The 27,009-nt window shown below is 40.4% G+C and overlaps 1 protein-coding gene across 1 annotated transcript in view; it reads left to right on the forward strand.

The window, feature by feature from the left end:
- Positions 1–1,637: 1,637 nt before the first annotated feature.
- The window catches only part of KIZ (kizuna centrosomal protein), a 112,362-nt gene continuing 86,990 nt past the window's right edge, over positions 1,638–27,009 (forward strand). Inside the window, exons 1-6 of the mRNA XM_004447758.4 lie at positions 1,638–1,852; positions 5,009–5,071; positions 5,695–5,857; positions 15,113–15,205; positions 23,218–23,863; positions 24,380–24,689. Of these exons, the coding sequence (XP_004447815.1) occupies positions 1,680–1,852; positions 5,009–5,071; positions 5,695–5,857; positions 15,113–15,205; positions 23,218–23,863; positions 24,380–24,689 (1,448 nt within the window). The 5' untranslated portion in view covers positions 1,638–1,679. The remainder of the gene's footprint in view (positions 1,853–5,008; positions 5,072–5,694; positions 5,858–15,112; positions 15,206–23,217; positions 23,864–24,379; positions 24,690–27,009) is intronic.

Here is a 27,009-nt window from a genome sequence, read left to right on the forward strand (position 1 = left end):
GTGAGGCTCCTCAGAGTGCAGGGTGAGTCAGGCTAGGAAATAATAGGGTGGGCTGGGAAGGACTCAGTTGTTACGAAGGTTATATTGGTCAGAGAGAACATATTTCACCTAGAGTATATCTTGATTTACAACTTTTCAATATTTAGACAGATGTTATGAGGGCCGCCATTTGTACTCTTGCCCTGGACCTGGCAAATGTGAGGGGAAGGCTGAGGGACATTAAGTTTTATATTGTCAACTTGAGAATTTTCCATATCTCTTACTAATCATCAGTTCAGTTGCAGTTATACCTTTCACCTTTCATTGAAATTAATGGCTGAGAAAAGAAACCAAAAGGAGTGAAGAATAAGTGAATAAAGAAATGTTTTAGTTTCTTCTGCCCTGTGGATTTTGGAATATGGTTTTCTTTCTTCAGGAGCCTTTTCCCACAGTGATGAGGAAAAGGAGGGTAAGCTGATAATGGTGAAAGCAGACATTATGTTCCCTTATAACACTTCATACACATCTACTAACCTAATCGTAATCCCGACACAGCTGGGTCCTGCAGTAACAGCCTCCTCATTTTTACAGTTGAGGAAACCTGGTTTCAAGAGGGTCGAGGACTTGTACAAAGTCACATAGCTGGCTGGAGGAAGAGGAGAGTTTAGCTCCGGCAGTGTGTCTCCAGAGTCCCCTTTCTGGGGCTCTACAGGACGTTTGGAGACCGGTCCATCTGAGCAGCGTGGACACGGACAAATTTCTGCTTCGGAAACAACTTTTCCTTCTCCACCAATCCGTGATGTCACCTGCAGCCTTAACCCGCCCTGGAGGGACCTTCCTTTTAGTTCCACCTGCTTAAAGGGTCCACATGGATTTTCAAGGACAGCGTTGTGCAGTTAGAAGCTGAGCAGAGTTGCTCAGTGTTTTGGGGTTTTGTCTTTTTTTGTGGTGTTTTGTTTTGCTTTTAGTACTGACAAGTGAAACAAGCTTAAGAGTGCCTGACACTCAGCAAACCCAGAGAAGGCGGGAGTGGGGGAGAGAATGCACCTTATAAAATTAATGCAACTAGATGCCAAAGACAAAAATGATCACGTAGATTGTTCCTGCCAGCCTCCTTCCTCTACCCAGGTGGAATCGAGGGCCACTTTCTGAATGACACCGGACAAGACAGGCTTAGCCTTCAGAGGGTCTCTCTCGTACGAATTGTGAAGGGTCATGGGGAGAGAAATGCCAGTCTCCAGATTCCGGTGGCCGCGGCACCTAGCCCTCCACGGCGGGTCACCCCGCCCCCTGCTGGAGCCAGGGCCTGTCCTCTCCGAGGGCGCCGACTCGGCCCTCCACAACGCCCCGCCCCCTGCGCGGCGCCCAGTCACGTCCTCCCCTAGGCCGCCGCCCCGCCCCCTCAGGTCCACGCCCCGCCCCTTCATGACGCCCCGCCCCCTGCGACGCCCATTCGCGCCCTGTCCACAGTCGCCGCTCCGCCCCCTTCACGCCTCCACCCCACCCCCAACGACGACCCGTCCCCTGCGCAGAGCCGGGAGCGGGCCTCCAACCTTGCCTTTTGGCCTCCGCCCCGCCCCCTGCAAACCTCCGCCCCGCCCCTTCACGCCGCGCCGCCGCTGCCCAGCCTCCGCCCGCCTTTCCACGGCCTCCGCCCCGCCCCCTGCACGGCGGCCAGGCGGCGTGTTTACCCGCGGTGCATGGTGGGTGCGTCGCCTCAGACAAACCCGGTTGCCTGGCAGCTCGAGGCCTGGCGGAGCGAGGCCGGTGGCGGCGGCGGCGCCATGCGTCGGGCCTCCGCACCGTCGGCGCCCCTGGCGAGCCCCGACTACTACGAAAGGCTGGGCCGCCTCCAGCACGGGCTGCGGGACAGGTATGGCCAGCGGGGCGGTGGCGCGGACTGCCGCGCGGAGGGTCTTCTGGCTGCCCTGTCCCTTGCTTGTCCCCACTGTCCTGGTCTGTGGTTCACCTGCGCCGGTTCCGTTTGCGATGCCCCCAGACTCTCAGTGAGGCTTAGAGGATAGTTTGTCAGAGACGCCCACCTCGTTGGAGGTGAGCACAGAGAGAGGTGAAGACCCCCAGCTACAAATGAAGCCACTCCTGCTTAGGGGACGGGGTCGCGTCACTGAATTTGCCGTGAAGTGAAAGTGGGAGTTCTGCCTGTCACTCTCAACCAAGCCTTGTGAATATCCTTGGTCCACTTCTGCACGCTCTCTTCCGAGTCTCTTTGCAAATTGTCATTCCACCCTGACAGCTGCACCGGCATCAGTGATGACAGGTCCTGGAATGCAGGTATGAGTATGGGCGTGCCCATAAACATATGTCCTATTGAAATGCAGGAGACTTTTTTGGGGGAAGGTGCGGCCGCCCAGATTTCCAGCCAAAGGGATGAAATTTCCATTGGGATGTCAACTTCCATAGGGTTCCTTTGATTAGGACGTGAAACGTGGAAACCACTGAAAACAGGTAGCTCGAAGAGTACATTAAGGGAGAGAATTCTGAAGCAATTTACTGTAAATAGCCACATAACAGATGAGTTGTTGAAACTCTTATTTAGCTGCTAAATTAATTGAAGTAGAAAATCTCATTAGTTGGCAAGGAAGGAAATAGATTTTTGGATCTCTTGATAAACAATGCTTAATGAGTGTTCAAAGTTACAAAACAATCTAGTGAGCAGGAGAGCTGTGTCTAGCAGTTCTAAATGTTAATAATAACATGTAAGGTAAAGGTAGAAGTAAGTGGTTCTGAAAAGAATTTATACTCATGCTGGTTTTAAGTCTTGCTAAATATTTACAGAGCATTGACAACAGGCCTCCTCACTTGTCTTCAGTATGTTTTACTCCTTAATCCTTTCCTACATGCTAATTTTTCCTCTGAAATGTCATCTCATCCGCGCCACTGATCTCCTCACCTCCAAATTTTAAAAAATCACTTCCTGCAGTGCCTTCCCTGCCCCAAGTACTGTGACCTCAGCCTTCTTGCAGCACTTTCGGTGACTGCTTAAGTGATTTGCTCCCAGCCTAGACTGAGAATTCCATCAGGGCAGGAACCATATCCAGCTGGCTCTTTAGCTGGGGAGAGAGTACTTGAGGTCGAAGAGGTGCTTCATAAATGTTTGTTGAGTGAATGGAAGAGATTCCAGAGTCAACAGGCTAATCTAGGAGCTAGGGATGTCTTGTATAGAACCCTGTAACCCCACATTATCACTAAATAATGACCATTTTCTAGTTAGCCACTGGAAAGAGTGATAGTGTGATACTTCCAAGACTTCATTAAGTTTCTGCATTTACTTGATAATTAAAAGGCAAGAGACATTGTTCTGTGCTTCAGTAAACTCAAAGTGCTTTTTGGCTCAGTGTCTGTTCTGTTAATAGTTTACCCTCAGGCTTTAGTTGTCTATTTTAGACAAGTCCTAATTTTAAAATGTTACCGATTTAAAGCATTCTTTTTAAAATTGAGTTATCACGTTTGTTTCTTGTGCTAGGAACACCTGGCGCTTTATAGTCCTTATGGTATAATAACTGTCATGATTATTACTCGTTTTATGTTTAACACTTACTGCTTTAACTGTTAAGCAAGGCAACACTGTTGAAATTATCTAAGTCATTTGAGTCAAATTTTATAGCATATTCATGGTTCTGCATTTGGAGGTTTGTTTTATTTTTAAAGTCAGTACAAATATTGCTGCGTGTGTTCATTTTTCACTTTAGGAATTCATTGCTAACTCTGATGAATGCATAGTTAACAAGCATAGAGGTGAATACCTTTTGATGTAGAAAAACCTGCAGTGAAATATGGAAACCTGGGTTCTAGTATGTGAACAGTTACGTGGCCTTGAGTAGGTCATTTGACCCTTCCGAAGCTCAATTCTTTGCTATAAAAGAGGGAACTTGACTAACGTGTAAAGTAAAGCTGCGTATTCTTTTTTCCCCTCTCCTGGAATAACAGGCCTCAAAGTTAAAAAAAAAAAAAAAAAAAAAGCTTTGAGGAGCAAAGAGTAAAGAGCATCTGTATCCTATTTGAGTGTTTGGTCCAGGCTCATTTCAAAGGCTGCAGCCCTGGGTAGTCCCAACTGCTTTATCAATCCAGAAATTCCTGGGAGTGAGAGATTTTTAAAAAAACACGAAAAACCTCACTTTTTATTCGCCCTTTTAGAAATACGTCTTTGCTGTGTTAGCTGGTCTGGTAACTGGGCCTTTCCCTTGCAACAGGATTATGTCTAGCCCGAGTTATAAAAATACATAGATATAATTTTATATGCTGAATATTTTTCTTTATATAGACCATGCTTTCCTACATTGTCTTGAACATCAGTAATTGAATATAAAATAACCTAATGGAGTGACTTGTTAACAGTATGTATAGTGCTACAAGCATGCCAGAAACATATAAGTGGAACTGACTCTTCCAATTATATAAAAACATCCTTTTAAAGGGGCCATTAACCAGCCCCAGTATTTTCAATGCCAATATTGATGCAGTTGAGATATCATAATAGTCCAGAAATTGACACTATTGAATGTTAGTTGAGTGAAAGTGAGCATGGTGGAGAGTTGTGGTATTGAGAACCCGCCATGGCTTAAGTGTCACTTCTCAGACAAGTCTGGCCTTATTTGTTTTACATGTTTATTTATTTATTGTCTGTTCTTCTCCCTAAAATGTCAGCTGCCTGAGGATTGGGGTCTTGGCTGCTTGCTTACCGTGGTAGTTTCCAGGCCTAGAATAGTGCCTGGCCCATAATAAGCACTTAAGAAATATTTAGCTCAAAGTATGAATGAGTGAGCCTGCCTTTTCCAGCTGCATTTCCTCAAGTTGAGAATCTTGTTCTTTTTGTCTCACATCAGTGTCCTATTTGCTTCCTAGATTTCCCTGGTGACTAAGTATTTCTCTGTGTCTTGAGTTTCAAAGGCAGTTGGAATTTTCTCTGTCTTAGAGACTGGAGAAATATTCTCACAAAGGGGTGATTTCAAAAGGGGATCATTGTTCTAAATTTGTAATTATTTATAAAATGTTTCTTTCTCTTTTATAGTGAAAAGAAGAGGTTGGACTTGGAAAGGAAACTTCATGAATATAACCAGTCTGATATATACAGGTAAGAAATGACAGTGGTGACTGTTTTTAAATCAGTTTTTGTATGTTAACTCCATGGGATGAGAGTCTCTAAAGGTTTTTTCAGTTTGAATAGAGTTTTAGTCTCTATCTTATTATGAAGTATTTTAATAATATGTTGCAATTTCTAACAAATATTTTTTCACCTTTTGTAAAGGAGAACTTTTCTAGTATTTTAAATTTCAAAATTTGTTGTGTATTGGTTGTAGTTTATAATTGGATTCTAATTCTAAATAAGCAGATAGTTTTGAACTTGTGTGCCATATAAAAGACTGCTAATGGGCTGTTCATCTGAACATGGCCACATAAACACCACTCTTGAAATCACATTTAATTTTGAGAAATAAATCTGTGTAAACCTTTGCTATGTGAATGTTAAAATGTGGTCATGTATACATTTCTCAGGAGAGTTATGCATGGATGTAGCCCTTTTGATACCTTAGTGATACTGCATTTATTTTCTCTCTCTAAAAATATATTCTGTCCTTTGGGTTTCAGTGTTTTGGGCAAAATACTTCATTTACAACTTTTGTTAAAGGAAATACTCTTGCTTAGGTTTGTCAAAGTCTAACTTCATTGTTTGAAAATCCACTTTTCTTTTTCTAGAGTTAAGCTGAAGTATGTAAAACTAAAGAAATACCTGAAGGAAATATGTGAATCAGAAAGGAGGGCTCGTACTCGAAATCAGGAATATTTAAAGCGATTTGAGCGTGCCCAAGCTCATATTGAACACTTTCCCACAAACACAGAGAAGTTTCAAGAACTGAAGGTGATATCTTGTTTTATACTTGGCTTTCTCCCTCCCTTTTGCTACATTAGAAATCATGGGCAGTAAATTTTACATCAGTGGCAGCCACTAATGTTTGCTCCTTCATACATAGGATATGGATCATTTCTCTCTGTGAATTACCATATAGACAAATATTGATGAGAGAACTTGAAGTTGCATTTTTCTAAGATTCCTTCTTTAGTTAAGGAGTTAATGGGATATTTATAAGGTCTTGCATACTACACAAAAGTTTAACTTAGCACAGGTCAGCTCACAGCCAGACCCTGGCACAGCACCTGATCAGCCCTTACTTACTCGTTGGTGGATGACTGAATTTGTGCAGCATTAGAGTTCCCACTAGGAGCTGCCATTTTTATGTGATCCTTTTTCTGTGGTCTGGGTTCCTCTGTTTTGGTCAGGCAGCGAGGCGAAGGAGGGCTGAGGGATAAGACTGGCTCCAGGGGTTTTGCCAGCATGCTCCTGGGCTGGGTGAGCCAGGGTGCCTACCCTCCACAGGCCTCTCTGATATTGAACCCCAACTCCTAGAGGTGCTGAGCTGCTCACTACTTCCTAATGGTGTCTAGGAATCAGGACTTTCGCCTCACCACTTCTTCTCAGGGTCACAGATTGAGCTGGTTTCAATAGCTACCCTCCTCCTTTTTTTTTTTTTTTTTTTTTTTTAAGCTTTAGCAATTTCCCCCCAGCCTTTTATTTTAAAATCTTTAGGTACATAGAAAAATTGAAAGAATTATTATAATGAACATTCATATACCCTCTACCTAGTTGTAATGGTTGTAAATATTTTGCAATATTTGCTTTCTCTGTGTGTGTGTGTATTTTCTGGGGCCATTGCCAAACTGTAGACATTGTGACACTTTCACCCTACACACTTGAGCATGGGTCTCCTGAGAACAAGGACAGTGTCCTGTGTAATCATAAAACTATTATCCCTTGTAAGAAAATTAATAATGATTTTGTAATATCATTTAGTATCTAGTCCATATTCAAATTTCCCCAGTTCACCCAAAAGTCTGTTTTCCAGAGCAGGAACCAATGAGGAGTAGTATTTGTTGGTTGTGTCTTTTTTAGTTTCTTTTAATCTCATTTAGTCTCCTGCCACTCCCCCCTTTTTATTTTCATGATGTTGGCTTTTTGCAGAAGGCAAGCCATTTACTTGTAGAGTGACCCACATTCTGAATGTGTCTGGTTACTTCTTTGTGGTTTTGTTTAACTTATCTTTCAGCCCACTGAGTTTCCTGTAAACTGCCCATTTGGTCTGGATCAGTACAGTCCAATAGAACTTTCTGCTGTCCAATTTGGTGGCCACTAACTGTATCTGGCTTATGACACTGAGGACTGCATTTTTAATTTTAATTTTAAATGCTAATTTTAATTCATTTAAATGTAAATAGTCACAGGTGAGGTTATGCATTTTCTACTACATCCCATCAGGAGGCACATGAGGTCAGATGGTCCCACCTGAGTGAGGCTGTTTGTCTCAGTTAAGATGGTGATCTCTAGATCTCTCTATTGAAGGTAGTTTTTTCTTCCCTTTGAAAATTAATTATCGTCATGTTGTTCCTCAAGAACCTTTTACTTAATGGTTTTAGGATCCACTGGTTAGCCTTAGCTGCCTCAGTTATCAAAGTGGAAGTTGTGAAGGGGTGACTTTCTAATTTCATCTTTCTGTATACATTTATTAGCTAGCATTCTTTTATAGACAGGTGCTTTCACTCTCCCTCTTCCTTCTCTCTTCCACTCTTATTTATTTAATTTTTTTAAGAATTTATTTTATTTCTTTTTCTGTTCCTCCCCCCTTGTCTGCTCTCTGTGTCCATTTGCTGTGTGTTCTTCTGTGTCCACTTGCATTTTTGTCAGGCGGCACTGGGAATCTGTGTCTCTTTTTTGTTGTGTTATCTTGCTGTGTCAGCTCTCCATGTGTGCGGCGCCACTCCTGGATGGGCTGTGCTTTTTTCACACAGGGCGGCCCTCCTTACAGGGCACACTCCTTGTGCGTGGGGCACCCCTACGCGGGGGCACCCTGTGTGGCAGGGCACTCCTTGCATGCAGCAGCACTGTGCGTGGGTCAGCTCACCACACAGGTCAGGAGGCCCTGGGTATCGAACCCTGGACCTCCATATGATAGACGGATGCTCTGTCAGTTGAGCCACGTCCCCTTTCCATCTTCCACTCTCTTTTAAATATCACTACGGACTTGTGAATTTTTTATTCAGTATGTTATCAGTTACTCTTTGTTGTTCATGTTGTCATATCAGTTATTTTCTCTGTTGGTCATATTGTCCCAAATTTGGCTGGTGGGAGTGTCTTTAAATCAGCTCCTTTGTCTTTTTTACATGACCTCATTCATTCTGAGCCTTCTTTGCTTTGGGGCACAGGTAGATATTCCATGATTCTGATACTTCCCCTGCCTCAGACGTGAAATTAATCTTTTATTCAAGAGGCTGTGGTTCCTTTCTAGTCAGGAGGGGTATTTGGAGACAAAGATCTGGGTGTTCGATGTGTTCAAGCAATCGCAATTTTTAGTTACAGCATTCCAATTTTTTTCTTTTAGTATACAAATAGACTATTTAAAGTTCAAAAAACAGTTGTCGTTATCAACAGTGTAAACCACTTTTCTTTTCAAGGAATTTATCCTTCCCAGCAATAAATGAAGCAATAGATGTTTTCTTCTTTCCATATTGATGCTTTATTTAGTTGTTTGTTTTTTAAGATTTATTTTTTATTTATTTCTCTCCTCTCCCCCCCCCTTTGTCTGCTCTCTGTGTCCTTTCATTGCATGTTCTTCTGTGTCTGCTTGCATTCTTGTCAGTGGCACTGGGAATCTGTGTCTCTTTTTATTGCATCACCTTGCTGCGTCAACTCTCTGTATGTGCAGTGCCACTCCTGGGCAGGCTGCACTTTTTTCTCATGGGATGGCACTCCTTGTGGGGTGCACTCCTTGTGCATGGGGCTCGGGGGACATCTCTTTGTGCCACAGCACTCCTTGCATGCATCAGCACTGCGTGTGGCCAGCTCTCCACATAGGTCCGGAAGGCCCTGGGTTTGAACCCTAGACCTCCCATGTGGTAGGTGAACACTCTATCAGTTGAGCCAAATCCACTTCCCTATTTAGTTGTTGATTTCTTTTTATAAACAAATGCAGTAGGAAAGAATTTAAAATGAGTCATCTTTTATAATTTTTATATTAAGAACATTAGTTGTATATAATAGGATATATAAAAAGAAAAATAAATTTGTATAATGGGCTATTAAACTATATCAGTATATTGAACCATTATAAAGAATGACAAAACTTCATTTATAGGAATATGAAAAGCTTTATTTGCACACATCGTTCAAAAATTACATAGGTATTCCTTTTGCATTTGGATAGGGAATGCCTTTCCTTTTAGTCTGCTAATGGCATAAAAGACCAGGTAACTACAGGTGAGAAGCATGTAAGTTCCCTGAAGAACTATACTTTGCAGCCACCTACATCCAAAGCTGAGTGCTTCTTGTGTACCCACAAAACCAGCCAGTCTCCTGCTGTCAGCAGGCCTTCACTCAGCACAAGTTCAGAGGAGGCAGTGTTTGCCCTTGGTGTCTTCCCATGTCTTTCTGCTTCTTCCTTTGGTACCAGTGCCTGGTGCTGGCCTGAGGTTTACTAGAACCATTTGTGTCTTCTCAGTCCTGCCACCTTCATGTGTCAAATCTTAACCTTCTTTGTTATTGCCCTCGTGTATAAGTCTTATGAGCAAGGCATATTGCCCAAAATGCCAGGACTTTCCCCCCTGGAATAGAGTACAGTTAATACTTATGCAGTTCTAATTGGTAGAATTCCAGAAAGTGAGGCAAAGCAAAGCAGTGTGGGAGAAGTGGGAATTTTGCCCAAATTATACAAAATGAATTTCTCCCTCCTTGTAAGACTAAGTCCACCTTATTATATAATGTTAAAATCTTTTAAAATGGTTTAAAAGCTTTAAAAAACACACACACAAACTTTCAACTGATTTTATGAATCATAATCCTTTATTTGAGGGCCTATACTCATTTTCAGAGCCTTTTTTTTTTTAAAGATTTCTTTTTTATTTATTTCTCTCCCCCACTCCCCCAGTTGTCTGTTCTCTGTGTCCATTCGCTGTTTGTTCTTCTGTGACTGCTTCTATCCTTACCAGTGGCACCGGGAATCTGTTTCTTTTCTTTTCTTTTTTTTAAAAGATTTATTTATTTATTTCCCCTCCCCCCCATCCCCACCCCGGTTGTCTGTTCTCTGTGTCTATTTGCTGCGTCTTCTTTGTCCGCTTCTGTTGTCAGCGGCACGGGAATCTGTGTTTCTTTTGGTTGCATCATCTTTTTGTGTCTCTCTCCGTGTGGGTGGCACCATTTGTAGACAGGCTGCACTTTCTTTCGCCCTGGGTGGCTCTCCTTACGGGGCGCACTCCTTGCGTGTGGGGCTCCCCTATGTGGGGGGGCACCTCTGCGTGGCACGGCACTCCTTGCACGCATCAGCACTGCGCATGGGCCAGCTCCACACGGGTCAAGGAAGCCCGGGGTTTGAACCGCAAACCTCCCATATGGTAGGCTAATGCCCTATCCATTGGGCCAAGTCCGCTTCACCTTTCAGGAACTTTTAAAGATATTGATTGGTCACAGTGTTGAAAATACAGGGTTGTGGCTCTATTGGTACTTTTCAGATGGAGAAAGAGGCTGAATAAACTCAGCTCAAGAATGTAGATGTTAGTATTAGTAGTGCCATGAGGCCTGTGTCCTCTCCCTCTTTCTGCCCCCTACCCCCCATTATCTGCTTTGATAGAAGGGGTCCCAGGTGGTCCTAACTTCTAGCAGTTTAACTCGGTACCCTTCGCCTTTCTCTTAGTTTGGGTTTTCCCCAATGTAAACCCCATGACAAGGATTCAAATGTAAGTGGCTTGTTTGGGAAGGGAAGGAGCATCAGTGGGACAGCAAAGGGCAGGGAGCTGAACAGGGTGTGTTAGTGAGCCAGCCACACCAGTTGGCAGCTGGCTCCAAACATATGAGATATTCTGACACAGCTGTAAGTGCCATTGACGGGGACTAGTGTGGGCAGGGGCTGGTGGGAGATTAACCCTGGGTTCTCAGGGAGCTTGAGGCCCAGAGGCACAAATATTAGAACTTAGGGGCACCCAGAAAGGCCCAGGGACATGGTAGAGCACTGCTAGCATCTGCTTCAGCCCCTTCCCTGCAGTTTCAGGCATGGAGCTGGCACGTTAGGCAGTCAGGGAGGATCCCCACACTGGGCGAGAGCCATCATCTATCTGGTAGTGCCTCTCTGCCTACAGGATTTATGGAGTCAGGCCTCTGCCTGCATACCGCCTCCCAGCCTCAACCCTATAACCCCGCCCCAAACACACAGATACTCCTTCTCTGTGTCTTCTACACAGATACACAGACGTACACATTCTCCCTCACACACCCTGTCTTTCTCCCACCCATCCCCCACCTTTTCCTTCCTTTTCTATTTTTCCCTCCTATCTCTTTCTCCTCTCTATTCCTGTCTCCCTGTCTCTTCCTACCCCTATATCTCCCCACCCTGTCTCCCCCATACCCTCCATCTCTTCCCCTCTATTTCTTCCATCCCCATGTCTTTCCACTGTCTCTATCCATCTTTATTTCCTGTGTGTGCACTTGCTCCCTCCTACTCGTTCTCTCTCTCTCTCACGCACAAGCACATGCACTCACAGTGCTTTAAACGTGCTGAACAGTTTGCATTTCCATGGAAGCACCACATTATCTCTTACCTCCTTCAACTAGATGGCCTCTCTCCCTGTGCCCTGCCGTAGGTCTATGTCATAATTATCTCAGTGAGCACTTCCTTTATGGTATTATGATTGTTTATGTGTCAATTTCCCCACTTAACTGCAAGCTCCTTGTCTTATTATTTCAGTGCTCTCAGTATCTGACCCAGAACGTATTAAGAATTACGTAATAAGAATTTAGTGAGCGTTGAGATCCCTCCCCCTGACTGCAAGTGCTCACTAAGCATTGCGATCTCCCCAACTGAAAATTAATTTCACATATTTTTGGACTGTTCTCTTGTGGACACCTGTATGAGAACTAATATGATGTTGATTATACCCTGTGTCTCACCATCCCAGGAAGCATTTGTTAGTGGCACAGGTGTTCTGAAGATATAATGTCATTATTTAAAGATGTAACTCCCATTGCACATTCAGTCATTAGGTTACATGCGCCTATAGGAATAAAATTTGAGAGGGACAGATCATTCACACTCTCATTCAATTCTTGCGAAGCATTAAGGTAGCCACTATGGGCAGCACAGGGTACCCCTTTCCTCACATAACCTTAAGGCTCCCAAAGGACAAAATCTGTAGCAAAATTCCATTTTTTAACTAGAGTGACTTGCCTGTTAATATGTATTAGTGTAGTAAGTCAATTTATCTCCAATTTTTTTTTAAAGTTTGCATCTAAGAGGAAGTGCATTCTTGGAAAACAGTAGGGGAGAAAACAAAAATGGTGAAGGTTAGTCCATCACTCATGTTACCAGGAGCGTCAGATCAGACAATTTATGAAACTCTCTGTACCCATTTCTTCAACTCTAATATGAGGTACCTGGGCGAGGTGGTCTTAAGAGTGTATTCATTTCAGTTATTCGCTTATTCTGTAACTGAGAATTAGCTGTACTATTCCAAAAACTAATAAAAAAAGGAAAATCTGTGAAAAAAAGGTAGTTGTAATACTTTCAGGCAAGTGGTAATGTGATGAGGGGAGACTGAAGGAATATAAGTGATAAGAAAGAAGAAGAGAAGGACATGTAATGGAAAATGGGGCGCATTGTGAGCATGGAGAGAGATCTCCCTAAAGAGTTGACAGATCTGCCAGAACCTCCCTCTCCTCTTCCCATGACTCCACACATCACCAACAGACTTCAGTAACTGAGCTGAAATAAATTGCTTTGCCTGCTAAGGAAGTGAGTGGGAAGGTACTCCTAGATTTAGGTAGGTAGTATCAAGCCTGGTGTCATGAAACTGCATAGTAATGCCTTGAACTAGTTACTTGTTGGGCTAATTCAATGCTCTTGGGATTATTAAACAGATCTCCCAAAGGGGGATGAGGGCGTTATCCTAAGAGTGGTTCCAGACCAGGAAATGCTACCAGGATGTGAATAATTTGGCTCCTGATGTAGCATATCTGACGATGAGGAGTCCAGGCCATATGGAAGGAAAGGAACAGAGATCAGAAGTCTGTCTCCAGAAAGAAGGGATGCACTGCAAGCACTCTCAGATATTGGGAGGTTATAAATAGATTGCAGAGATAAAGGAAATCAGGAATAAAACTTGAAAGACTGTTAGAGAAATCAGTGCTGATGAGGACATACCCTGTGATGTTGCACCAGGCATTTTCAGCTGGAAGGCCTTGGAAAGATTCATCTATACAGTGTTTTCCAAACTTAAAACCAAAAAACAAAATACTTAAATACTTAAAACCAAAAAACAAAAAGTAGTAGAACTCTCTGATTAAGTGCAGAGAGAAGAGGTGGGAGTAAGTGATACATGGTCCTACAAGATGCAAAAGTACAGTTTATATCTATCAATCATATAATTAATCATAGTAACTTTCTGATTTCAAAATATTTTACAGTTTTTTTATTTGCATCATAATATAGAAAAGAGTATGTACAATTCAGTAAATTTTTCACATGTATTGAGAGCAACCTAAATTGGACTTTTGAAGATATTTTTCTTTTCCTTATTAAGTTCTTATGTAGTATATTACTTCCTCTTTTAGTCCAGCAAAATGAGTTGCATAAAACTCTTATGCTTCCATGAGAAAGTATTCTGTCTTTGGAAGTTATGGCTCTGAAATGACCCCATTATGAGGAAGTCAGATGTAATGCCTTTTGCATGCTTATAATACCTCAAAAAGTATAAGGTAGTCCTTGCAGCCACAGGAAAAAGGAATTTTGGGTTATGTTTACTTTGTAACCCATCTTTATCCCTTTTTAGAGATACCTTCCCTTGGAATCTGTAAAGTGTGCCTGTTTAAGGATTTGGGGGTTAAAAATTAAGTATCCACAAAGAAATTTTAAAAAAGAGAGGAAAAAAATCAAATGTTCACAAGTTCAATGAGCAGATATAGAACAGAGAGATATAAATTTAACTTCATTAATTGCCTTATATCTTTATCTTTTCTTGGTTTATTTTGGTATTTTATCATTGGTACTAGCCTTATTAAACTTTTCTTTAATTGGGTATCTATTTAGATCATGATTGTCATCTATTATGGTAAAACCATTCTGCTAGAGGAAATAAAAATCCCTGACTGCTATTAAAGACAAGGCAGCTTATAATACCTTTTAAAATATTTTGAGAGAAACACATCAATTTTGATTATCATTTTTATGTGTGAAAATAAAGCTCAGGCCTATGTTATGCTTATACAAAGGAAACAGCTTTCTAATTTGATTATCTCATAGGTGTGTTTCTAATTGCAGCACATCACTGCCTAATTTTTAAAATGTTCAGATACTTAGCTGCAGTGGACCACAATAAGTGACTTTTTCAAGGCTTTAATTAAACTAACCTACTGAATCAAAATGCTTTCTGTGCCTTGCTTTTAAGAAAAAGTCATTTCATGATTGGATCACTTTTATCACTTACACTGTGCTAATGATGCAGACATCTTTATATAGTCCCTAGTGCCAGAACAAACAGGATTTTTAGGGTCCTGATTATGAGGCCTGTGTTATATTTTTACTCACAGGAAGTGGAATTCATTTTAGGTGGATCAAGTGAATACTATTCTCCATCGATGTAACTACTAAGAGCATGCCATTATGTAGATATTATATAGATAAGTTTGTAGCATTGAGTTTTCTTCTTTCCTAGGACACACCTTTTCAAAGAAAATACTGCCTAATCCATTAGTTTCATAATATAATGGTTTTCATGATAGCTTAATGAAAGTGACAATATATTGCTATTTACAATCAAGCTTTTATTCCCTAAATTGGATGCCTAAGTAAAAATCCATCACATCTTACTTTATTTTAAAGTTTTACATAACATTTTATAGAATTCAACTTTTGATATATGTTATTTATGAAATTGTCTATTTCTAGGATAAATTTAATTTCTTGGCAAGATCAACGTTTACTTTCTACTTCATTGTTCCTTTTATGTTACAAAGACTGTAAGACATAGATAGGTACTAGTTGTAATAATATCCAGCCCAAAATGAAACTTTGTTTCTTTTTAGATTGAATATGAGACTCAAATTAAGAAGATGCAGCTACTCTCAAAAGATAGCCTGGGACTAAAAAGTGGATTGAAAGATGAAGGCAGAAAAAAGGTAATAAATTAAAATGATAAACTTTATGTTAACAGAAGATTTCTTGAGTGTTCATTTTTAAAAAATATTGCCTTGAATAAAATCATATTATTACAAGGATCTTTTGTATTCAGCCTTAAGTGATTAAAGACTTTGATATATAGACTGTTGCATTAATGTCTGGCATGATTAAATTTGCTGAATGGCAGTCATTAGTAGGTAAAATTGTGTTTTGCTAACTGATTATTTGTAGATACTTTTTTTTTTAATTGGAGAAATGTTTTAAGTGAAAAGTAAACAAAATATAGTATTTTGATTCCCTTCTTTGTATGTATAATTTTGTACATTTTAATCTTTTCACAGAGAAAGTGGACAGAAAAGATTGCATATCTAAGCAACAGACAAAAAGACTGGCAAGGAATACTTAAATAAATTCTGCTATATATCTGCCTTAATGCAGGCTTCTAATCCTCCCGCCTATCTCCATATAAATGATTCTGTTCAAGACCATAGATGTTTTCTTCACTAAAAGCAGTAAAGCTCTTTTAGATGAAATGTCTAAAAACATCTTGTAATAACTTGGAGCATGCTGGCAAGAGTAGTCACTTGTGACTATGTGTGAAACCCCCTCAGCCAGTCGATATTGTAATAAGCAAAAATGGTAGCATCACTCCATTATTCAGAAAAGCCAACAGCGTGCTTGTTCCTTAGGCTGCAGCATTCATTAAGAAAGCTTACCAGGCTGAAAGCTGGAAACAGATGATAACGGGATATGATTTTCATATTTAATGCTTTCCTTGGAAGAGTATGTGTGCTACAGATTGATAGAAGAATCAACTGCTACTTTACTAAAAGACTTTCAGGTTTGCCCTATAGCTACCGATGGAATCATTCAGCCAAGAAATTAACTTTTTCTCCTTTTACCTGCTTTATATATCTGCTAAGCAGGCTGCCTGGCTGCCAGTAAATGTTATTATGCAGTTAACTGTTTGGTATTTAAGACTCTTATCAGAAAAGAAACAGAGGCCACACTATTTTGTTTTTATAGTAGGAGGAAGGTTTTAGGTTTTCTTTCTTCTGTGCATTAGCAGGCATTAATCTGAGTTTATAGAAAGTTTTAGTTTTCCTTCCCCATAGATTAAAAAGTTTAAAAACCTAGACTTTAGAGCATTCTTTAAACTGTGAGATACAAAACACCAAGCCCCAGCAAATTTGACCTATATAAAAAGGCTATTAATGATAAATGATTTATTTGCCATTATATGTATCCCCAATGTGGTATGATGTGATAGACTTCTGAACCATGCATGCAGTTTTTCTGTTTGACATTTGAGCATGAAATAATTGGCATGTTTTTAATCTATAAACCAGTTCTTTCTAGGCCATTCCTGACAAAAGTACAGTAGTGTCAATGGTACTTAAGTCAAAAGGAAGACTTTTTTTTCTGTTTGCACTATTGATTCTTTACCTTGTATAAGTTACATGGATATGTATTCTCCTTTAAGTTATATTTCCAAATTAGGGCAAGAGACATACTGCTCTAAGGGGTTGACAACCCCTTAGAATGTTACATATTATAATTAGAAGTGTTTTCATTTTTCCTGAAAAGTGTCATCTCCTTAAAAATTTTCACTGTTGACTGTATTTAAGAACCAATTAGGGGAAGCGGACGTTGGCTCAACTACCATATGGTGAGGGTCCAGGGTTCGATACCCAGGGCCTCCTGGTCTGTGTGGTGAGCTGACCCATGTGCAGAGCTGCTGCGTGCAAGGAGTGCCGTGCCATGCAAGGGTGCCCCCACGTGGGGGTGCCCCACGCACAAGGAGTGTGCCCTTCAGGAAGAGCTGCCCCGCATGAAAAAAGTGCAGCCCACACAGGAGTAGCGCCACACACACAGAGACCTGATGCAGCAAGATGATGCAACAAAAAAGAGATGCAGGTTCCTGGTATTGCCGAGGGTGCAAGCAGACGCAGAAGAACACGCAGTGCCAGGTGGGGGGGGGCGTGGGGGAGGAAAGGGGAGAGAGAAAAAAAAAGAACCAACCAATTAGGTAATTTTTGAGAAATTCATATCTTGCTTTTTTTCAGTTATCCATCAATGTTCAAGCAATTAAAAGGTAAATATATTTTAGTAAAATCATCCCTAATTCCTTATCATATGAATTCTGCTTTATTCTTCAGTGGAGAGCCATGCTTTTTCTTTTTGGGTGTCTATGTAAATTAATTTCCATGCCCAGAGTCATCAGTTACCAGGGACTGAGAATCACCGCAATATGGGCTCCCTGTTTGAATGCAGTATATAGTTGCTGAATAACTGTTTTGTAAGAGGCCACAGTTAGGCCTCTTAGTGAATGACACAATTCCTGCCCTCAAGATGCTTACAGCAAATCAGTGTTCTTCTAAAGCATAGGATAGTGTATGGATAAGTGCCAGTTACACGGAGGGAGACGAGCTGCAGGAGAAAGAAGGCACTGCTTTCTCTGAAAGCCATAGGATGGAGGATGTCAGTGGGGATATGATAGACATCCTAGGAGAGAAGAGATGTTATGCAACTCTTGTTTACAGAGTAAACAAGAAGAAGCAGGAAAGCCAAATGACTAGTCTTCCAGTCTGCCTGAAGTCTGAAGTTCTTGAAGGGAAGCAGTAGAAAATGAGCTCAGAAGGTTATTTGGGGCTACATCATGGAACTTCTTAGTACCAGGCTTGAACTGAAATTTCCCCTGGAATTACATCATACTCTGTGTGTGTGTGTGTGTCAGGACTGATTAAAGAAGGAATTGTGAGCAAAGCAATTCTGTCACAAGTGTGCAGATTTTGGAAAATGAGTCCAACCAGTGTTGTACAAGATGGGCTGGAGGAAGGAAATTATGGATCTGGGAAGTCAGGCTTGGTTCAGACAGGAGAAATTAATTGGATGGTGGCCACTGAAGTGGAAAACACTAATGAAGGGGAGAGGAGCCAGCAATTAATAATTCTAAATTATAAAAAGATATTTTTAAAAAGCACTTATGTAACTTTCAACCATTAGTAGTGACTTTAGTGCTCTAGTAAGAAAAGATATCAAGTCATGGTTGTTCATTTTTTCAATGTAAAACTCTGGCTCAGTTTTGGAAGAAGAAACCCATTGTTTTCATGCATCCAGTGGTTGTTCTTCAGAGACATGTATTTTCTTAAGAGAATTAATAGTTGTTCTACTCATCCCCCAAGCTTGTTTCCACTGTTAATTTACTTTGGAAAAAAATGTTTTAACATAGATGGCAGAAAGACAAAGTTCAGGCCCTGCTTGAAGCCTCACAAGTTTTACTATATAATTTAATAACCCTTTCTCTCTTTTATACATTGTTATTTTCAATTTTGGGGTAGTTCTGAACGTCTCTAGGCATATTCTTCAAGTTGCTCAGTTTTGTTTTTTGTTTTTTTTTTGGTATGAGCAGTAGTTAGAGAACCACATCAAAATGTGTGTACCCAAGAGAGATGGAGATGGCATTTATGAATGTGAATATATATTTTGGGTGGGGTAGGTTATGAAGTTTCTTTCAACTATTATGCTGTGAAACATACTAAAAGAAAAGTGAACTGGATATATCACTGTAAGATTATGCTCAGCCTGACTAGAGTACTGTGGGGGACCAGGACTTTCTTCCTAAGCTAAAGGCTCAGCCCCGCATACAGGGGCCATGTGGAGACCAATTTTGCAGGTGTCTCTTTCACTTTCTATGCCGCTGCAATGCAGAATAATCATTGCGTGCCTACTCAGGGCCAGGTGTTGATGAACCACTTTATATGCATCAACTCATTTAATCCTCTCAGCAACCTGTAGGTAAATAGTATTGTTATATCATTTTATAGGGTAACAAAGCTCAGAGAGGTCAATTAATTTGCCCAAGTCTGTACAGCTGGGCAGAGCCAAATTTCAAGCCCAGACAATCTTGATTCATGCCCACACTCTTAGCCATCTTGCTACACTGTCTTCTGAAATAGTATGGGTGAGATACTTTCAAAAGTTGGGAGAAATTCCTGATGAAATTAGAACAGCCTACGCCCATTATGCAAAATACTTAAATTATCCATATAGATGTCATATTTTTACCTAATGTTAGGAGACAGTGAAATCATCTCCTTGGTGCTATAATATTCCAGCTGAATTGGGTGAGCCCAGGCAAGCAGTGTCAATGTCTAAACTGCTCCTGTTTGCAATAAAAGGAACTTACATTTGGGTTGGCTTTGTTGAACAGAAGAAATACCTTAGAGCTTGACTGAAGAACTTCAAGGGAGAGAGCCTAAATAGTCACATGGTTCAGACATGCACTACTAGTGTGCAAGGGTCAGACACATGTAGGGGGTGCAGTGTTCAGCTGTGGATTTGAGTGACTGCTGGAGGGATGGTGGAGCCATGATAGGGAGCCAAACCCATGGAAATACGTATTCTTATATCCTTACTCCAGTCCCCGAGAATTATGGAAAATGGAGTTGGCATTCTGTACCTCTGATGCAGCTTTGCACATTTTCTTTCGTGAACAGGGAATTTTAAGGAACATGGTTATATTAATATCTTGAGTTACCCCATTTGGGGATCTTGGAGCATAAGCAGAGCATATTCAAATTATAGTATAAAAGAAATATTTTCTAAGACACTTGATTTAACTTTGCGTTACTTTGATCAAGGCAGTTGCTTAGACCTAGGGGCATTAGGGAAAAGGTAGCCTCTGGAGGGATTGTGTTTATTTTTTGAAAATTACCTACTGGTACAATTGAGGAATGTTGAATTTCTCATGAAGTTTCTATTACTTCTCTCCTACCCTTTCTACTTATCCTTCATGGACTCGGTTTTATTTATCATGTACAAGTTCCATTCAGAATCTGTTTTAATCAGATTTGATTTTGTACTAGTTGGATTTAATAAGAAATTAGGCACAGACTTCAGTCTTGTTATTAGGGATTTTTATGTTTGTTTTGTTTTTTGTTTTTCAAAAAGGCTATGGCTCAGTAACACAATTTGAGCTTCATTGATTCCGTTTTGAATATTGTAGCATAGGAGAATAGACATTGGAGTTCTCGTGTCTGGGTTTGAATGCTGACTCTGTGACCTCAGGCAAATTACCCAACATCTCTAGGCCCCATAATAGTGGGAGTAATAATAATGGTATTGGACAGATTACAAAAGATAAGTATTGATCTCTTAGCTCAGGGGTTGGCACTTGGGAAGTGCTTGGTAAGTATTCACTGATCTAGCTGCCACATCACCACCATCCCTGTATCACCAATGCCCCTGTCAGTTCCACCACCCCCTTCTTATGACCATCACAGTCATCTCCACTGTCCTCATTTCACCATCATCCCTGTCATAACAGTCATTGCCATCATTACCACAATCCCCATCTCACCACAGTGCCCATGTCAACACTGTGCCCATGCCACCACCATCCTCTTTTCACCACTGTCCTCTCCTCACCACCTTCCCCTGTCATCACCATCTCCACCATGTCACCGCCTTCCTCTTTTTACTACTGTCCCCTTCTCACCACCGTTCTCTTCTAACTACCATCCCTGCCTCACCACCGTCCCCATCATGACCACCATTACCATCTTTGTTCTCCACTTGAGTAGCCTTACTTTGATCCTGGCTTCTTGCCACCTTCTGAGAGAGTGGAAAGGCTAGCTGTGAGTATAGAAAGGTTACATACTAACATTAATTAAAGAAATGGAAGATAATAGTTTTCTCCACTGAGGGTACCAAATAGTAACAGATTGATTTTATAATGATTTACACTGCAAAATAATTTATAGAACACACCACTGAAACTCAAATTGAATAGATCAATTAAAAATTTTCAATAGTTCCAACAAATATTGGCTTTCATGGCCAGAGACATCTCTTTGAGGTCTCAATTCTGAGAATTTGGTGGCGAGTATAATCTAGCATGGTGGCCAAAAGAAGAGTGAGAAATCACATTGGTGTGGGAAAGCAAAATAGTTCCTTCAGGATTGATATATGCAAATAACTATTAAGGGATATTTGAAATGTTCTGTGTGATCTAAAAACTTTCCTACATAGAAACTAAGAACAATACTTGTACCATTAAAAAGCTGAAAATTCCATCTGGCCATTCCAATTCCATTCTGCATTCACCTCGCTATTTCTCTATTCACTTATCTTTGAAAAAAAAAAAGTATATTAAGCTAAAATAACTAAGACAGAAGTTGCTGAACAGTTTAGATTGTTAATTGCTGAGGGATAGAAACAGTTGGTTTTTATGTTTTTATCTTCTACCTTGCCACTTCACTAAATTTATTTATTAGCCCTAGTAGCTTTCTTGTGTATTCTTTGGGATTTTCTATATCAGGGCATCTACAAATAGAGATAGTTTTACTTTTTCCTTTCCAGTTTGAATGACCTTTATCTCTTTTTCTTGCCTAATTGCTCTGGCAAGAACATATAGTACAATATTGATTAGCAGTGGTGAAAACAGGCATCCTTGTCTCATTCCTAATCTTAGGAGGAAAGCTTTCAGTCTTTTATCATTAAGTATAACATGAGCTGTGAGTTTTTCATAAATGGCCTTTATGAAACATGTTAGGAATGTTCCCTCTCTTCCTAATTTTCTGAGTGTTTTTATTTAAAAAGGTGCTGGACTTTGTCAGATACCTTTTCTGTGTCAATTGAGATGATCATGGTGGGTTTTTCCTTTATTCTGTTCATGTGGGTGGTTTTCTCATGTTGAATTCCTGAGATAAATCCCACTAGATTGTAGTGTGCTGTTGGATTTAGTTTGCTAGTATTCCTTTTAATGTGCTGTTGGATTTAGTTTGCTTGTATTCTGTCAAGGATTTTTGCATCTGTATTTATAAGGGACATCGGTCTGTAATTTTTTTGTGATGTCTTTATCTGGCTTGGGTTTTAGGATAACACTAACCTCATAGAATGTCTTAGGAAGTGTTCCCTCCTTTTTGACTTTTTGGGAGACTTTGAAAAGAATTGGTGTTAATTCTTGGAATGTTTGGTAAAATTCACCAGTGAAACCTTTTCTTTATTTGGAGATTGATTACTGATTTAATTTCTTTAGTTTTTACTGGTCTTTTGAGACTTTGATTTCTTCTTGGAACAGTTTAGGTAATTTGTGTGTTTCTAGGAATTTGTCCATTTCATCTAGGTTATCTAATTGGTTGGGGTACAATTAATTGTTCATAGCATCCTCTTATAATCCTCTTTATTTCTTTGACTTAGTTTGCCGGGTCCACTATTACAAATACCATACAATGGGTTGTCTTATCCAACAGGAATTTATTGTCTTATGTTTTTGAAGACTTGAAATCCAAAATCGAGGTCTTGACAGGCCATACTTTCTCCTGGAGCCCATAGATTCTAGTGGCATCCTGTCAGCAATCATTGGGGTTCCTTGGCTTACATCTCTGCCTCCATCACTTGGTGATCTGCCTCATTTTCTGACTTTTTTTTAGATTCTACCTTTGTGTCCAATTTTCATTGCTTATAAGGACGTCAGCGATATTGGATTTAAGTCTTGCCCTCCTTCAGTTTGGTCAAACCTCAACTAATAATAACATCTCAAAAGTCTTCTTTACAAATGGGCTTACACCCACAGGAATGCAGAATAGGGATGCTAATATATATTCCCATCTACTCCATAAGCCTTTGTGAAATAGATGCTACTATGTATGTAGAAGTGCTTTGGTTCCTTTGGAAGGAAAACACTTAACTTCCTGAAGACTTTGTGATTGTTCCTTCCAGTTCTGCTTTTCACTGTTTGGCCTTGATCAAATCACTGAACCAGTTACCTCTCTCTCTCTGTAGATCCTTGACAGTATTTACTTTGTGAAATCAATATTGTTCCTAAAATTAAATAGTATGAACTGTACCACTTTTTGCTTATTTATTCTATAGGAAGCTGTGAATTTTATAAAACTCAGCAAGGGCTGAGTTAATGGTCCTATTTCCTTCACCTCAGTTCATTTCTGAAAACAACCTAATTGTTCATACACAATATATTTAACACACCTCTCTTTTGATCCTGCAGGTTGCCATGCAGGCAGGAATTAACTTGGGGACAGCTGTGTCAAGAGGATTGTATCAACCAGCAACCATCTTTATGGGCCGCCAAATGTCAGCCATCTCAAGCCTTGGAGATTTCAGTACAGAGCAGAAATCTCCACAACCTGCAAAGAACTTTTCATTTCCTGACCCACATTCATGCCAACAGACAGCCCAGAGCAGTGATGTGACTGACAGCTGTGTAGTACAAACTAATAGTGACACACAGTGCTTAAATAAGTCTGACAAAATAGATGGAAAGACATCTCTTCAGATTGGTGAGAAGACGCCAGTCACAGTCAGTGTATTGTCTGAGAAGGAACAAACTCATTGCTTGGAGATAGGAAGCAACCCACATCATCACAAGAGTAATTTATCTGAAAGCAAAAAGTCTGCTGAACTCCATTCCCTGCCACGGGAAAGATTAAGTCCAGAGAACAGAACCACTGATTTAAAGTGTGACAGTGCCAGCAGATCAGATGAATCAGGGGGAGAAATACTGACACAGGAACATACTGAAGTCAGAGAAGAAAGAGCCAGAGCGCTAGTCTCTCCAATATCAGTTTCTGAAAACCGTGCCTCTGAAAATAAGTGTTCTCAAGAGAACCATTCTGCTGGGGAAGGTTTCTCAGGTGGGATAAGAGGCTAAGCTTGCTGATTCAGTTCCTATTCAGTTTTTTTGGGTGGTAGGGGTCCTATATAAGGGCAAAAATACACTCTAATTTTATCTCCTTGTCAAAAAACCAAGTGGGCAGTGCAGCAGTACTCCAAAATGTGTTCACCAAATGCAGTATACCACAATGATGAAAGAGGTTGTTGATGTGGGAGGAGTGGGTGGGGTGTGGGGTATGTGGGAATAAAAAATGCTTTAAAAAAAGTATTAACAGGAAGTAAAACAAAGTGGGTAGCTAATAGTGACTTTGCCAGCAAATTCCATTTTAGCGAGTTCTTAGATATCTAAGTGGGTGAATTTCCGGACTTTTAAACCCACTGTGATACATTTAAAATATTTTAATGAGTCTTCAGATACTATAATTAGTAGTCAATTGTTTCACCTGTTTTTAATGAGGATTATTTTTTGTGTGGTGAGACATCCTACCTTCTTGTGAAATCAAGCATTAGTAATCCATTTATACCCCCTTTTACAGACCATTTTCCTCAGGGGGCCCCAAAGTCACAGAGGCCCATCAGAAAAATGCAGGAAGAGGACAGTTGGAGCAGCAGCAGCAGTGACCTCACAGTTTCTGTGAGTGAAGATGATCTGATTTTTGAGAGTCCAGAACCACAGCCAAATCCAGGTGACAGGATTGCTGAAAAAGATGGAATTGAGGCCTTAAAATTAATCCAAGTCGAGCGTGAAAGAGAAACCCTACCCACTGAAAAAAATAATTGTATTTGGCAAAATCGAAGCTGTCCTGATTCAGAAAAGGAATCCTCCTCTAACTCACCAACAAGAGAGTAAGCCATTCAATTTTTTTTACTATTCTGTTTTTAGTTGTAGACATTTTTGAGACCATTTCACTGAAAATGTTTTATTGAACATTCTGCCATGAATGTGTAACTTCCTCAAGTCTTATAAGTAGTCATTTAGATAAGGTCTAATTTCCTTTTTTATTTTTTTGAATGAAATAGCTTAAAAGTTAATTTCATTGACTCTCAGTAGTTGAAAGTTTCTGATTCTATCCAGACTACCCCTGTTAATTCATAAGTCATTCCCCTACCCTCTCTCTGCTAGCTTTTGAGAAAATAAATCCATTTTGAAGGCATGGTAACATAGAAGGTGGCAATAGTTAAATTTGCTAGGAATTCAGCTTTAAAGACTAACAACTTTGTATCTAATTGATTTGCTTAATCTTTATATCCTTTGCCACAGTGTTATCTTTGTCATACAATTAAATACCTGAATACGTTCTTATAAATGTATATGAAAGACAGCTTTCCTTTTATGGATGTAAACATTAGGACATTAGTATTGTGAATGTTAAATAGGACCACAGGCAGAGTTATACATTTTGAGCACTTATAATATTCATCTCATAAAAGCTTGTAAATGCCATTTTACTTTTGATTGGAGATGTGGGGTGCAATTGTGTAGAAACCTGGTAACTGCTAAACACTGATTCTACAATGGAAAAATAGAACAGTAGCCTCAAATTTCTTTTAAGAGTAAAAGAAACCTTATTAAACAACCTCAGGTAGATCTTGCCTTTTACAAATGAGGAAACCAAGATCAAGGGCAGAGGAGTGCAACATAGGCCACTGGGGCAAAACCCTCCATACAGCCTGCCACTCCCGACCCCATGCCACCCCAGACTTCCACTTACACCATGATGGGGGTCACCCTGTCCCTTGGCAGCAGTGCAAACCCAGGAGGGCATGCTCATCTTTGAGACCGTGTATTCTCTGTAGCGCACCATTGTACCTTTTTTTTTTTTATAGATTTATTTTTATTCCTCCCAGCACCACCACATTCCCCCCATTGTCTTCTCTCGGTGTCCGTTTGCTGTGTGTTCTTCTGTGTCTGCTTGTATTCTCATTAGGCGGCTCCAGGAACTGATCCTGGGACTTCCAGAGTAGAAGGGAGACTGTTACTCTCTTGTGCCACCTCAACTCCCTGTTTTGGTATGTCTTCTTATTTTCTCTCCACTGTGTCTCTCGTTGTGTCATCTTGCTGCACCAGCTCTCCATGTTGGCCAGCACTCCTGCGAGGGGCAGCTTTCCCACACTGGGCGGCATTCCCACACAGGGAGGCACTCATGCATGGGGCGGCATTCTTGCGTAGGCTGGCACTCCGCATGGGCCAGCTTGCCCTCACCAGGAGGCCCTAGGCATCAAACCCTGGACCTGTATGATAGATGGGAGCCCAATTGGTTGAGCCACATCTTTTTCCCTATACCTTTTAATATACTGCCTCTTGCCGTTCATTGTCTCCTTCTGGTAAAAAGTTAATATATAGTCTCATTGCCTATGTATATATGTGTGTCTGATTGATCCCAAACTGATGTTCAAGAAATATTTATTAAAAGCATCTAGTAATAGATTTTTCTAGTAATAATACCCCTCTCATCAAAGAGGTACAGATATTGCACACTACATTGTCAGAAACTTTGTTACTAGAATAGAATATCTGTTTTATAACTTTGGGTTTTGTAATTGTAGGCTTCTTTTTATAGCTCATTGGTCAATTCAGTACTTTGCTAGGTTAACTGGGGACTAGTGTACTTACCTAGGGCTCAATCTTTTTCTCAGATAAAGAGTTAAGTGTATGTGTGGGATTACTGCTTAACATTTCCCTAGAAATCAAGAATGTTCTATTTACTCTCTCCTATATGAATTAACTTTTTCAATGATCTTCAAGCCAAGCTCCTTGAAATTTGGGGATGTAATTCTCCACTATTCATTGGAAACTATGGACATTTGGGTAATCTTTGAATATTTGTCTTAATTAAATACCCCAGAATGAAATGATGTCAGTGATGCTTGCCATCTGCGTCTGTCTTACCAAATTTCAGCCTATTGATTTTCTGTGGTGAAAGCATTGTCCAGGAATAGGTTGAAGATAGTGTTAAGTGATACAGGCATCCTCACTGCCTTTGAAGCTCCACTTCTTCTTATGTACTGTTTAGTGTGAGCTCTTTCCTTTCCTCTGAGAGTTAATCATTTGTCTGAGGCTCTAGCATCATATATACAGAGCTAATAATATGACCCCAAAGGTTCCGTATCTCAGTTTACTTTAGGGTCTGTTGAGAGCCTGGAAAATCCATTACTTGAATGGATT

Source organism: Dasypus novemcinctus, chromosome 24 (assembly GCF_030445035.2).
Source record: "Dasypus novemcinctus isolate mDasNov1 chromosome 24, mDasNov1.1.hap2, whole genome shotgun sequence".
In the NCBI taxonomy this organism is placed as follows: domain Eukaryota; kingdom Metazoa; phylum Chordata; class Mammalia; order Cingulata; family Dasypodidae; genus Dasypus; species Dasypus novemcinctus.